At 52.7% G+C, this 11,911-nt stretch overlaps 4 protein-coding genes across 4 annotated transcripts; 1 reads left to right on the top strand and 3 right to left on the bottom strand.

Annotated features, from left to right (window-relative positions):
• Window positions 1–601: 601 nt before the first annotated feature.
• PG985_012563 (uncharacterized protein) lies at window positions 602–853 on the top strand (the record flags this gene model as incomplete). The annotated part of the gene is made up of 1 exon (XM_066832329.1): window positions 602–853. The coding sequence occupies one exon, from the start codon at window positions 602–604 to the stop codon at window positions 851–853; it is 252 nt and encodes an 83-aa protein (XP_066680379.1).
• A 582-nt stretch (window positions 854–1,435) lies between these two features.
• PG985_012564 (Casein kinase I-like protein) lies at window positions 1,436–3,206 on the bottom strand. Its single transcript, XM_066832330.1, has 4 exons — window positions 3,095–3,206; window positions 2,341–2,902; window positions 1,743–2,286; window positions 1,436–1,594 (listed from the first exon to the last, which is right to left on the bottom strand). Exons 1-4 carry the CDS (start codon window positions 3,104–3,106, stop codon window positions 1,531–1,533), a joined length of 1,182 nt encoding a protein of 393 aa, XP_066680380.1. The 5' UTR covers window positions 3,107–3,206; the 3' UTR covers window positions 1,436–1,530.
• A 4,954-nt stretch (window positions 3,207–8,160) lies between these two features.
• PG985_012565 (uncharacterized protein) lies at window positions 8,161–8,965 on the bottom strand (the record flags this gene model as incomplete). Its single annotated transcript, XM_066832331.1, has 2 exons — window positions 8,161–8,513; window positions 8,917–8,965. 2 exons carry the CDS (start codon window positions 8,963–8,965, stop codon window positions 8,161–8,163), a joined length of 402 nt encoding a protein of 133 aa, XP_066680381.1.
• A 73-nt stretch (window positions 8,966–9,038) lies between these two features.
• PG985_012566 (uncharacterized protein) lies at window positions 9,039–10,927 on the bottom strand (the record flags this gene model as incomplete). Its single annotated transcript, XM_066832332.1, has 2 exons — window positions 9,039–10,245; window positions 10,335–10,927. The coding sequence occupies 2 exons, from the start codon at window positions 10,925–10,927 to the stop codon at window positions 9,039–9,041; spliced, it is 1,800 nt and encodes a 599-aa protein (XP_066680382.1).
• Window positions 10,928–11,911: the final 984 nt, after the last annotated feature.

Genomic DNA, 11,911 nt, shown 5'->3' on the forward strand with positions numbered 1-11,911 from the left:
CTAACCAACCTCAGGGGAGGGAGCCCGGAGTTCAGATTTCTTGAAACGGAAAGGACTGGGGGGGCCCACCCATGACCGATGACAGCACTGGTGCGGGGCAATCTATACCTCAATACCTCCCCAGCTCCCCTCGAGCTATATTAATTCATGGATGGAAACAGGGCACTAGATAGCCTAGGCTCACACCTTTGATCTGCCCAGCTGACCTCGTCGACCACGTACAGCCGCAAGACGAGCAGTCCCAACTATGGAGTTTGCAAATAGTCCAATTTAGCAGTTACATACATCACGTCACATTACGAACATGCATAGAAAATCGTTTAGAGTTGAGAAGCGAAATCAATTTCTGAGAACTAGGTAGCGTGTATCGGGGCCGGTCTTCAATACGATCAAGACAAACCTGCAGCCACATGCGTGTACTACACCCAGCGCTCGACTGACGTCCTGAACTAAGACAGGTCGTCATTAGTTGTCGGCGCAGGTAAGTATCTCCGGATGTGAATGCAAGGTCGAGTCTCCTATCCATCCCCTGGCGTCCTTAAAACCACAACAGGTCCTTTTCCACCACAGTCAAACCGAGATCATCAACGAGCTGAGTGCAATGCTGCAAACCAAGAGCATCGACGTATGTCGAGCCCGAGAAATGCCGCGTCGAATCTGGTTGAGCACATCGATGCCCGTCGATAAAGGGCTCAAGTCGTTGACCGAATGTCGTAAAGAATGGAGTGTCGAACGTCCAGGTGTGCACTATGCTCGTGGTGCCATGGCTTCCGTTGTTTCTGAAATCGCCGCTGACCCGGAGGAAAACGAAGGCGAGAGGAAGAACCGAATCGAAGAAAACACGAAACTTTGATCAAAGGAAAAAGAAAGAAACCAAAACCAAATCCATATCACTTGAGCTTAACGCATCGCAACGATATCCTGGGATCCCCCCACGAAGAGTAAACAATTTTACGTCGGGGTTTCCACAGGCGAACCCCAGGACTGCTTCGCGGTCGAAATTCCAGAAACGATAGGTACTGGTAACAGAGCATATGTTCTGTATGTCGACATCCCGACCAATTCAGGATGCCGGACATGCCGTTCAGACATACGCCGGAGGATCCACAACGAGACAAAGGTTGCATTCGGCGTTGCCGCCGATACAGGGCTATCTTGTCGGGGATCCTGGCATGTCCGAGCCAGGGAATGCAATCATAAACCAGGGGGATTCATCGCAGAACGGTAGGAAAAGCAATGTATGTGATATGAAAGGAGGGTCCGATGCTTGGTGACGCATGGCGGTACGTTCCAGTGTCAGATGGCAATGAGTGTAGTGGGGACTGCCGGGAAGCAGGTCGACAATCGCTGCTTGTCTCCCAAACTTGCAAAACAACTCAAGCCCAAGATCACCATGGGAACGGCGGGAGGTGCCAAAAGAAACAGAAATTCGGCCTGAGCTTGCCGAACGCTAGTACAGTGGCTCCCGCTATTACGCACAATGCACAAGACGGAGAGAGTCGGAGGGGGCGTGCCAGTCACGATATCGAATCATTTCGGGCGGTACGAGCCGTATCCGGAGCCAGTGCCTTGACCTTTAGAAGCTGATCGCAGCCTGTTACCGCAAACTGAAGTGTCAGCCATCAATGTCAGCAATTCCTTCGGCCAGCAGCGGTTCATCAAAGCACACCAAGGCGAAGGAAAAGATGATTCCTTACGAGGAAACTCTTGAGGCTGTTGGGCTGGGCACGCATGACACTCACATCCTATCGCTTCCACCGACGGCACGGTTGGTATCCGGAGTGTCAACGCCCGGGGCGCCGCGCTCGAGCACCTTGCGGCGGGAGCCGGGAATGGCGTTGGGCTTGACGGCAGAAGAGGGCTGGCCAGCCGTGGCGGCGTTGGTGCGCGAGGCACGAGCCTTCTCCTCTTCATCTCCAGCAGCGGGCGCACCAGCAGCCTGGGCAATAGCCTGGGCGTTCTTCTGGTACTTGTAGACGGTCCAGTCGAAGACGTAATCGTACTGGAAGCCCTCACGAACGAAAAGATCACGGAAGATCTTGCGGAGGTAGCTGTAGTCAGGCTTGTCGTCGAAACGGAGCGATCGAGTGTAGTTGAGGTAGATGGCGAACTCGTTGGGGAAACCGCGGCAAAGAACCTCGGTCGGGGTGGTCATCTTCTTCTCCATGATGCGGTCATACTTCTGCTTCTTAGTAGCAGCCTTCAAGCCCTGCCAGGGGAGAGAGCCACGGCAGAAGTAAAGCATGACGTATCCCAGAGACTCCATATCGTCGCGGCGAGATTGCTCTGTCGATCCGAGTTAGCGTTGTAGGGAAGGAAGAATTTGGAGGAAATACGTACCGACACCCAAATGGGTGTTGATGGAGGCATAACGAGCCGTGCCCGTCAGGTTCTTGTTCTCACGGTAAGGAATATGGAAGTGAGTCTTGGGGTCTCGGTACTTCTTGGCCAGACCAAAGTCAATGACGTTGACCTGGTTGCCACGCTTGCCAATGCCCATCAGGAAGTTGTCGGGCTTGATATCACGGTGGATGAAGGACTTGGCGTGGATGTACTCGATTCGGGAGATGAGCTGGTCGGCGAGCAGCAAGACGGTCTTCAGCGAGAACTTGCGGTTGCAGAAGTTGAAGAGATCCTCCAAACTGGGACCCAACAAGTCGAGAACCATAGCATTGTAGTCGCACTCGGTGCCGAACCAGCGGACGAAAGGAATACCGACGCCGCCAGCGAGCGACTTGTAGACACGGGCCTCATACTCCAACTGCGGGTGCTTGGCCTTGACGCTCTCGAGCTTGATGGCGATCTCCTCGCCCGAAATGATGTTGGTACCGAGGTAAATATCACCGAAAGAGCCGGAACCGATCTTACGACCGATACGGTACTTGTTACCGACGCGAAGATCCTGTGAAAAGACAAGTCAGCGGCTGAAGCAACGAGTATGTGCACAACTGGTGTTCGTGTATGCAAATACAACTCCTCGGTCAGGTCAAGCCTGGCGGATGGCCGACATTGGCAGAGCCAAAACCTGACCAGGCAACCACCGCTCCCTCAAAGCAAACAGGACACCGAATGTGTCCGCCAAATCAAAACTTACCATTGTGGTCATCGTATCGGAAGCTGTGCAGCTACTGCAGTGCGTGCGAGTGGCTGTAGCGGGATAATTGTCGTGGAGGAGATGCTCTCAGGCAAGGCTCCGTCGTGAGGTGTTGTTCTGCTGCAGGACCGAAATGTGTCAGTGGAAAAATTGGGTAGGTAAGGTCCGGAGATGTTGCATAGGTTGTTGAATTGAGAGAGGGAGGGGAGGAGAAGAGAGCTGGTGTGCACTCTGGTGGAGGGTAGAGGTAAAAATGATGGTCTTGAGGGCACCATAAACCGTTGTGCAGAGGATGAAGTAGGAAATGATCAATGCAGCCTGATGCCTTGAGAAAAAAAACCAAGGAATAAGCGGCACCAACCGTTGGCACCAACTGGGTGGGTGAATGAAGGGACTGGCGATGGAGAGGAGAGGGGAAGGCGAACAACAAGCGACCAAAACTTACCCGTCGATGCCGCAAGAAGACACGGAATTGGTCGGATGGCTCTGCTCTGGTGAGATACTAGAGATTAAGATGATTTGGGAGAGTGGTAAAAGAGACAAAGAACGCGGCCGTCGAATGTCAATAAACTCGGTCGGCGGACTCCTCCTGAAGTGGTGGAGAAGGAGGAATGGATTGAATTGCTGAGAGGGATCGGAAGAAGTAGAATTGGGAATGAGTGACGGGAAAGGCAAAGCACCCTTGAGCGAGTGGGTGGGCAGATATGGGGGGGTGGCAGTAGCTCGCTCCCTCTTGCTTTCCTGTGACACACCGCAAAAGGAGCCCAAAAGCGCCCTTCTCAATGCCCAGTCAATGCTCGGCCAGGGCTCCTACTTTCCATAATAGTGGGTCTCGGGCCAGATCGTAGCGCTTGCTATTATACCTACAAGCATGGACTGGACAAAAGTAAAGTACGGAGAGAGGAACAGTGTGCTATCAGTTTCAGCTTGGCCTTTTTCTCAATTACTAGTAGATCTGATATACGAAACGGACAGCACATTTTATATGACGTTTTTCTGAGGTGACTGGTACGGGACATCTGAATCAAATGCCCTTCAGATGACATTGCAGTCCAGCGAGGCAGCAAATTGTGGGCGAGTCGGGCTCCCGCGGCTAAGCAGGTCGTGGCAGGGCGCAAATACCTAATCACCAAAGAAGAGGTCAAGACGACTTAAGCTGCCCGCTGGTCCTGTGTTACTAGATGGAATCTACGCAGAATGACCACCCGCCAGATCTCCCAAAACCCTCAAATTAACGCCCAAGCAGGCTCAGATATTTGGCATTTGGGGGCATTTCCCCGACGTTGATGTGCGGTTTTTAATTCAGGTCGATTCAATATTTGCAGTGATTTGACAAAGGGTCACTCCAGTGTAATGTAATGCTGGCTCGTGCGCCCGAAATACATGTGCCCAGCCTGGTTTTCCTACGGTCCCTAAGGTGATCGCTGGTGCTGTTGACGTTGGCAGCTTGGGAATTGGACGGTTTCGTCAGTCATTCGTTGAGAACCCCGCGAGTGGAATCTACGCGAGCACACACGCACACACACGTATGCACGCAAGATGGTGGCCAAAGATTACATACAGCGAAAAGCAAACGGGCAAGGCAAAGAGCCACTCACGTATCGGGCGTTGAACTTCCCTGACGTGACCGAACCGGATCTCGTGTACCCCGGCCCTCCAGAAACGAGATACCTAGGCCCTTGGGTGGGCACCAGGCTCCTGGCTCATTTTTTAGCTGGTTCACGTCCGTACCTGCTGAAAAGAAAGGGGTAGGTATCCCCCAAAGCAAAGCGAAGAAAAACTGCGGCTGGTGCCGCTTGACGCAAGCTGAGTCAGCCCTTGCAAGGGCGATATGGCCTCATTACTCGGTAAAAAGAAGATCTAACCTAGGTAATTCACTGAGCAGATAGGCAGGTATGTAGGTATGTATCCATATCACTCCGGTGATCTCTGGTTGGCCATGGCTGGTTTGATGGTTGATACGTCAAAGCCGCACAATTGGGCCTCGCACAACACCCACACACACAATTTGACTCTCACGCCCAAGAGCAACTTTCCTGTTTCCACGGCCTTCATCCGTTGGAGCTCCGGCCTTTAGGCACCCACCCCCATTAACCACGGAAACGGACTGCCACCAAGAAGGCAAGGGTCAGCCCTTGCTTACAATAGCCAGGCAGCTGGAAAGGCGCCGGTCAAAGAAGTTCCATGTTAGGGCGCGCGCCTTGGTGCTTGGATATGCCTGCTACCTTGTAGAAGCGGACCGCCGTGCTTACAGAGGCGCCTGGTACCTGTATGCAGAGACCAAAACACAGGCCCGTTCATTTTCTTTCTGGAAGCTTTGGTCGCGCCCCAGAGCAGACCAAGCCCATGCCCAAATCGTATGTTGGCTGGTTGGCGGTGCTGCCTCCGGGGGAAACTCGAGCCTAATGCCTAATCTACACGATTGATCCCAGCTTGTCAGGCCTTGGGCGCGCTTGGGGAAATGTCCTCACGGCCCACGGGTAAAATGAAATAGGTGGTCTGTCCCTGGACGACGCCTCGCACCCCCCGAGTCATGCCTCATCTGATGCGCGTTCCAGATGCGGCTCAACAAACAGTTTGAAGCAGCATATCCGGCACATTGGTCCGCACCATAAGCCAAGCCCGGCGCAAGGTAGAGTGAATAGGAGTTGGGTGCTGGCCGGCGCTTGTAGTGCGCGCCGATCTGCACAAGGTACCATGCTCAGATACAAAATGCATTCATTCATGTAGGGGTCCATGTAACATGCCAGACCTGCTACTAGACATCGCAAGGGCTGGGTTACCCAACCAACTACACCTCCTACTAGTAGTAGCAAGTCATTTCGCATTCAAAGCGGTAACTGGCATTGCCCTTCTGATGATTTGCTTTGCAGGTTGTTTATGCAGTACACACTGCCACGACGGCAAAAAGTGGTTTCGGGGCAGAGGGCTGTTGGCAAATTGATTCCCAGCAGGGCCATCGTCCAGAGCATCTTGAGTTTCGGTCAGGACACACGGCATACGTGGCTTTCGGACACCGCAGCGATGAGACCAGCTGCTCGTGTCGCTATCATCCCTCTCTCTCTCTCGTTGCGGAAGCCCGTATCGTCATTCGCATTCCCGAGCTGCCCGACCAGGTACGGCTTGCCAAAAATAGTATCCGACTGGGGTGTTGCATTAAGTGCGAACGGTAAATCGGCACACGCGAGCAGCTGTGTAGTGGTATACTAAAACCCCCCCGGTTGCGACTCCCTCTCTCGAATCGAAGTGCCGCATTCGGCTATCTATCATCGAACAAGGCACGCTCGCTGGGCGTGGTAAAACCATGTTTTCGGTCCAACGGTGCCCCAGTGAATTCCCAAGTGCCACGGCAGCAAATGCGCGAGGATCGTCAAGGGTTAATTTACAATTCTGCAAGACAAGAGGCGGTGTATCCGCCCTTGGAAAAAAAAGTGCCTTGCGACTTATTATATCCCTCATCATGGCGTTATGTCTTTTCCCCATAGGCGGCCAAATGCATCAGGCGACTCAACGTCGTACGGCTCGCCGCTCCTTCTTCTTTCACTCCTCTAATAATAAGACCTTGGAGACCAATTTCCACATTTCTGCTGTTACTCCAAATATGTGCCTCAGGTCCAAAAGCGTGAAGCGTGTCTGCGTGTGGCGGTCGCCCGAGAGGGGAACAGACTTGCACCACTTTTGGCGGCCAAAAATATGTTCTAGGCGCGCCGATCCCTTCCCCGTGCTAAGCCAGCGACCGCCGGGCTGGGTAACCCGGCCCTTTCCAGCTGTCGAAAAGAACCACAAGGGATCGCGATTCGGTGATTTTATTCCGCCATGATCCATAAAGTGAAAACCACCTACCCTGCCTAGTCGAAACTCCCCGAGACATCTGTAGACATTCCGGCACTCGCTTTTACGGATTAAGAATCACAAAATGCCGGTGTGGTAGCGCTGACTATATGCCGCAGTGATCTAAGTTGTTGCAATGCACTATAGCCCCAAGAGAGAACAAGTACACCGCCCAGGCAGGCGAAATGGCCTCATTGAAGTCCTACATATAGTTGGGTAGTGGTCGCACGTACCGCAATCGTAGAGCGACAGAAACAAAAGCCTACTAAAACCATGGCCAGCCGTTTGCTTGCTCCACCCTAAGACCCCTCCGGAGAACAGAGTCGCTGTATATACTACGAGGGTATGTTAAGGTGCCAGTGACGTAGGCTAGGCTAAGAGATGAGTTCAGTTCCAGCTATCGGTTATGGAGAAGACACTTCGGGTTGGATTCGCGGCGCCGGATGTGATCCGGCCTGAAGCGGCAGCGGGTAGAGCCGCAGGGCGTGTGGGTGGTGAAGAATGTACAACAGATGTGGTTATATAAATAGAACCAGCGACATTTGCCCAAGTATTCCCATCGGTATGTATTTGCAATGCATGTGCCGAAAACGAACAAAAGGGCTGGAGTGGCTTGATTGCACAACCAACAGAACAAAGGAAGCTGGTGTCGGAGCTTGTCGACAAAGACGACCCCCTATTCGCATCCGGGGAGCAAAAATACCTATTCACAATCCCAATTGATAGCCGATATGCATTCGAGGCTCACTGCTCGTCGTCCCTTGAATATAAATCGAGCAAGTATGAGAGGTAGTTCGTGGCCGCCATCTCGTAATGCTCGCATATTTCAGGGGTCGCAATGGAGCTGAAGATAATCTCGCGCTCCGATATCAGTCGACCTGATTTCTCGAAATACGACAAGGAGTAAGTCGGGCATACTTCATTCCCATTTGCTCGTCCAGGAAGCTTACTCGCTCATTCAGGCTGTTGGAGACCGGGAATTTCTCTGACGTGAGGTTAGAATGCGGAGGTCAAACATGGAACTTGCATAAAGCCATCATTTGCAATCGTTGTGTATGGTTCCGCCGGGCTCTGACTGGCAGCTACAAAGTGCGTGCGGTTGAAATAGGGGCCATCAAGGGAAAGGGGGACATTTGCAATGCAGCACGAGCTAACCGGTCGCATCCATAGGAAGCCCAGACAAACATCGTAACTCTGACCACATTCGCCCCAGAGCAGGTTGAGATGCTAATCTGCTACCTGTACACCGGAAGTTCGTCATCCCATTCTCTTCCCGTGTCCAGTCGCATCCCCCCTTTTCCTTGGCGATATATCTGATGCTTGCCGCAGCTCTCAACATCTCCTCCGAGACCGCAACCCACGAACTCTTGAAGCTGCTCGTGGACTTCATCGTGGTAGCCGACTACTTCCTCCTTGACGCAGAGTGCCATATTGCCGTGCTGGAGCGTATACGGTCGTGCCTGGGTGGCGGCGGCACGCGGCGACGATGGCCAGAGTTCGTTGAAGCCGTGGAGTACGCTTATGGGATACATCTGGCCGACAGCGAGACGCCTAGACTCATGGACGCGCGGAATGTCCTGGTAAGTGACTTGATGCTTTTAGTAACCCTATTGATCCGAGCTTGCCCACAAAACAATATCAGTGTTCCTGAGTTCTGTTTGCCAAGACACGGGAAAGATGTCTTTCCAAGTAACGAAGAATACCACTGACCACTACTATCAATGTCTAGGTTGACTGGTATAACGAAAAACATGACACAGCGCGGAAAAAGATTGGCCCTGGGGCCTTCGCGTTTCTAAGCCAAGTACCACAATTCGCTCTGGATGTGTTGCTGGCGAGAGACCGGGATCAGGATAAATCACCGTAGTATTCGTCTTCATACATTGTCTACAAAGAAATACAAGCATTCGAGACCCATCATTTGCTAGTATAGCCAACATTTTAAGTGACCAGCGACGGGACAATGTAATTACGATGACCTATGTACTTACATAGAGTAGCAGTGAGATGACCAAATGGCTGGCAATAGGGTAATTGCATGTGAATTACTGAATACTTAAGCTACGAGATGCTCCATGAGCCGGAGCGCTTAGTCAACCCCATCAACGGGCTTCTAGTCATTCTTCTCGGGCTCTACTGGCGGGCCTTTGGGATCTGAGTTGTCAGACTGGTTGCCACTCGAATCTTCCGTAGGCGTAAGCATAGCCTCTCCAACGTCAGAGCTGCTCTTGCTCGAGTCGTTCTTGTCATCATCAACCTTAGTAGCCGCGTCGTCTGTCTCTTCGCTCTCCTTAGTCGTGCTCTCGCCGTCCTTGTCCTTTTCTGCCGTATTCTTCTCCGTCTTCTCCTTTTCCTTCTCGTCAGAAGCCTTCGACGCTTTCTCCTTCTTCTCCTCCTCCTTTTCCTCCTCCTTCTCCTCTCTGGCCCTGTTCTCCTCATCAATCCACCCCTGCAACCCCTCAACGGCGTCCCGCGGCGAGTCGCGGTGCCGCAACAGGTACTCCTGCACCTGGGCGGGCGTGAACTTGCGGTCGAGCTCCTTCGCAGCGCCGAACCGGTCAGCCAACGCCAGGAGCCCCGCCGACGCCGTGGGCGAGGCTTTGGTGTGGTCGGGGGCGTACATGCGAACGAACATCTGGCGGGCCGCCTCGGTCCCGATGTTGCCCAGGTAGATCTTCTTGTCGATGCGGCCCGGGCGCGTCAGCGCCTCGTCCAGCTCGGCCTCGCGGTTCGTCGTCATCAGCACGATGCGCCCCTGCTGGGCCACCACGCCATCCAGGACGTTCAGGAGCCCCGAGAGCGTGCACCGGCTCTTCTTGCCCTCGGGCTTCTTTTCTTCTTTCGCCTCCTCATCCCCGTCCTCGTCCTTGTCCTTGTCGGCGGCGCCGCTCCGTGTCAGACCCACGGCGTCAATGTCCTCGAGAAGTACTATGCACTGCGCCGGCAGGTCGGCGAAGAGGACCGCGAGATGGTGATCACCAAGCACGATGGCAAAGTCCACCACCATGAGCTCGAGCTTGAAGTGACCGGCGATCGCGAAAGAGAGGGACGATTTGCCAGTCCCGGGAGGGCCATGGAGAAGATAGCCCCGTCGATATGGAATACCACGTTGGTGGTAGAACTCTCTAGTTTCTGGTCTCAAATAGTGGGCGATGTCTGTTACCAAGTCGTCTTTGACCTGCTGGTCGAAGTGAACCGTTTCGAGAGGACGAGGGGACCGAAGCAGTTGCGTGTCAAAGCCAATACTGGCTGAGCAGGTTTGGATCGAAACATAGTCATTGGTAAAAGACTTCGCGAACTGCTTGCATTCTGTCAAGAATCTGTATAGAGCGTGGTAGTTAGTAACTTCTTGTCAACTTTGTACTTCCATAGTGGATGGAAAAGGATAGTAGATATACCCCATACTGACTTTTTGATGGGGTCCACCGATCTGGCGACACACGTAATGAGTAAAGGCTCTTTGCCTTTGGGCGCCTCCGTCGATCGGTCAAAGAAGAGACTTCGCAGAGAAATGCCGTTGGTCAGGTTCCGCTGGACCATCATGAATGTCCCTTGGAACCAGAAATAGTGTACGTCGAACGTGGGCAGGTATTTGATAGCGATCTGCTGATGGCTCGGCCTATCATCGCGCACCGACAAGAACCCCATGGTGGTATCCATGGCGCCATGCGACTGGGCCAGCAACGATCGTGTCTGTTTGCCATCCAGCACGTGGCAAGCGAGCCAGTTGATAACCTCGCGGTTCAGCGAATCTTTGCCGTGGATGGTCATGGAGGATGTGAAGAAGTGGCCCAGGAACCTCCCCAAGCCCGAAAGGAAGCCGGACACGGTCCCAAGACCGGTTTGCAAACCTCCGAGCACAGCGAGAGACGCTGCAATAGTTTTGATATCCTTTCCGACCCAGCGCCGGAAGAAGTCAACAAGTGCTTTGAAGTATGCAAGTACCTCAAAGTTCGCGATCCCGCGAGCGGGCATCACACGAGCCGAACCAGGCTTTGGCATGGTCGCTATCGAGCCTTTGTGTGTAGGACTCAATTTGGCCTGGATTATACTTTTATGTTTTCGGTTTATCTTGGCCTATGCCGATCATGAAATCAATGGTATATTGAGTTCTCAAGTCTTGACGGATGTACGAGAGGACGCCCCTAGAGCCGCCAGGACATGGCCATATTTATATGCCCATAAGGATGCTTCGGCCGTTTATCATGGTCTCGCAGCCTTGATCACCCCCAAAAGACGACTTTGTTGTTGTTGGAAACATGATGCTCAGAATACGCTTTCGTTGTACGACCTTAATTGTGTCGTGTTGCGGCAGAGATATCCTTGGGTCTGCTGAAAAGAGTGACAGTGGATAGCAAACTGAAAGTCAGGGAATAGCCATGTTAGCAGGTTATGAGGTCTGATTTGGTAAACAGCTACCCTTGGCTGGTGACAAAGAGGTACGCTGTTTCTGTTGTAGGTAGAGTTTTTAGAGTGTTGGTCAGTTGACTGGTTGACAATGATTGATATTGGTCGTACAACCACTCACCCCTTGTCAATGACCGAATCTCGCCCAGCAGATTCATGGAAGAGAATGTTCAGTCCATCACTCCTCTGCATCATCCCGAAAAAGCTGCACAGAAAAGATATATAAAGAGGGAGGTGTACAACAACCATGATGTCGGGTATGACTTGTTTCTATGAGTTGAAATCTAGAACTTTACGGGTGTGTTCGCGGTTGTGTCCTAGAAACGAGAACCGCAAGACGTAAAATAAGCAAAACCGAGACTCAGGGTATTATCCCACGTGGAAAGATATAACAATAGCCTGTCCTTCTAGTGGCACGCCGACCACCCTCCCTTCCATCTATCCGGTTTCATGAGCGAGCGGCCATCGTGAGGCCGCCACTTATAGTCGTCGCACCATTCATGCCTCTATATCCCATCATATTCGGTATGCTCGAGTGTGTGCCCAAGGAAAGCTAGGCTCCGTCACTCGCGCCCATGC

Source organism: Apiospora marii, assembly GCF_038362585.1.
Source record: "Apiospora marii strain CBS 49790 chromosome Unknown utg000009l_segment0_segment0, whole genome shotgun sequence".
NCBI lineage: Eukaryota > Fungi > Ascomycota > Sordariomycetes > Amphisphaeriales > Apiosporaceae > Apiospora > Apiospora marii.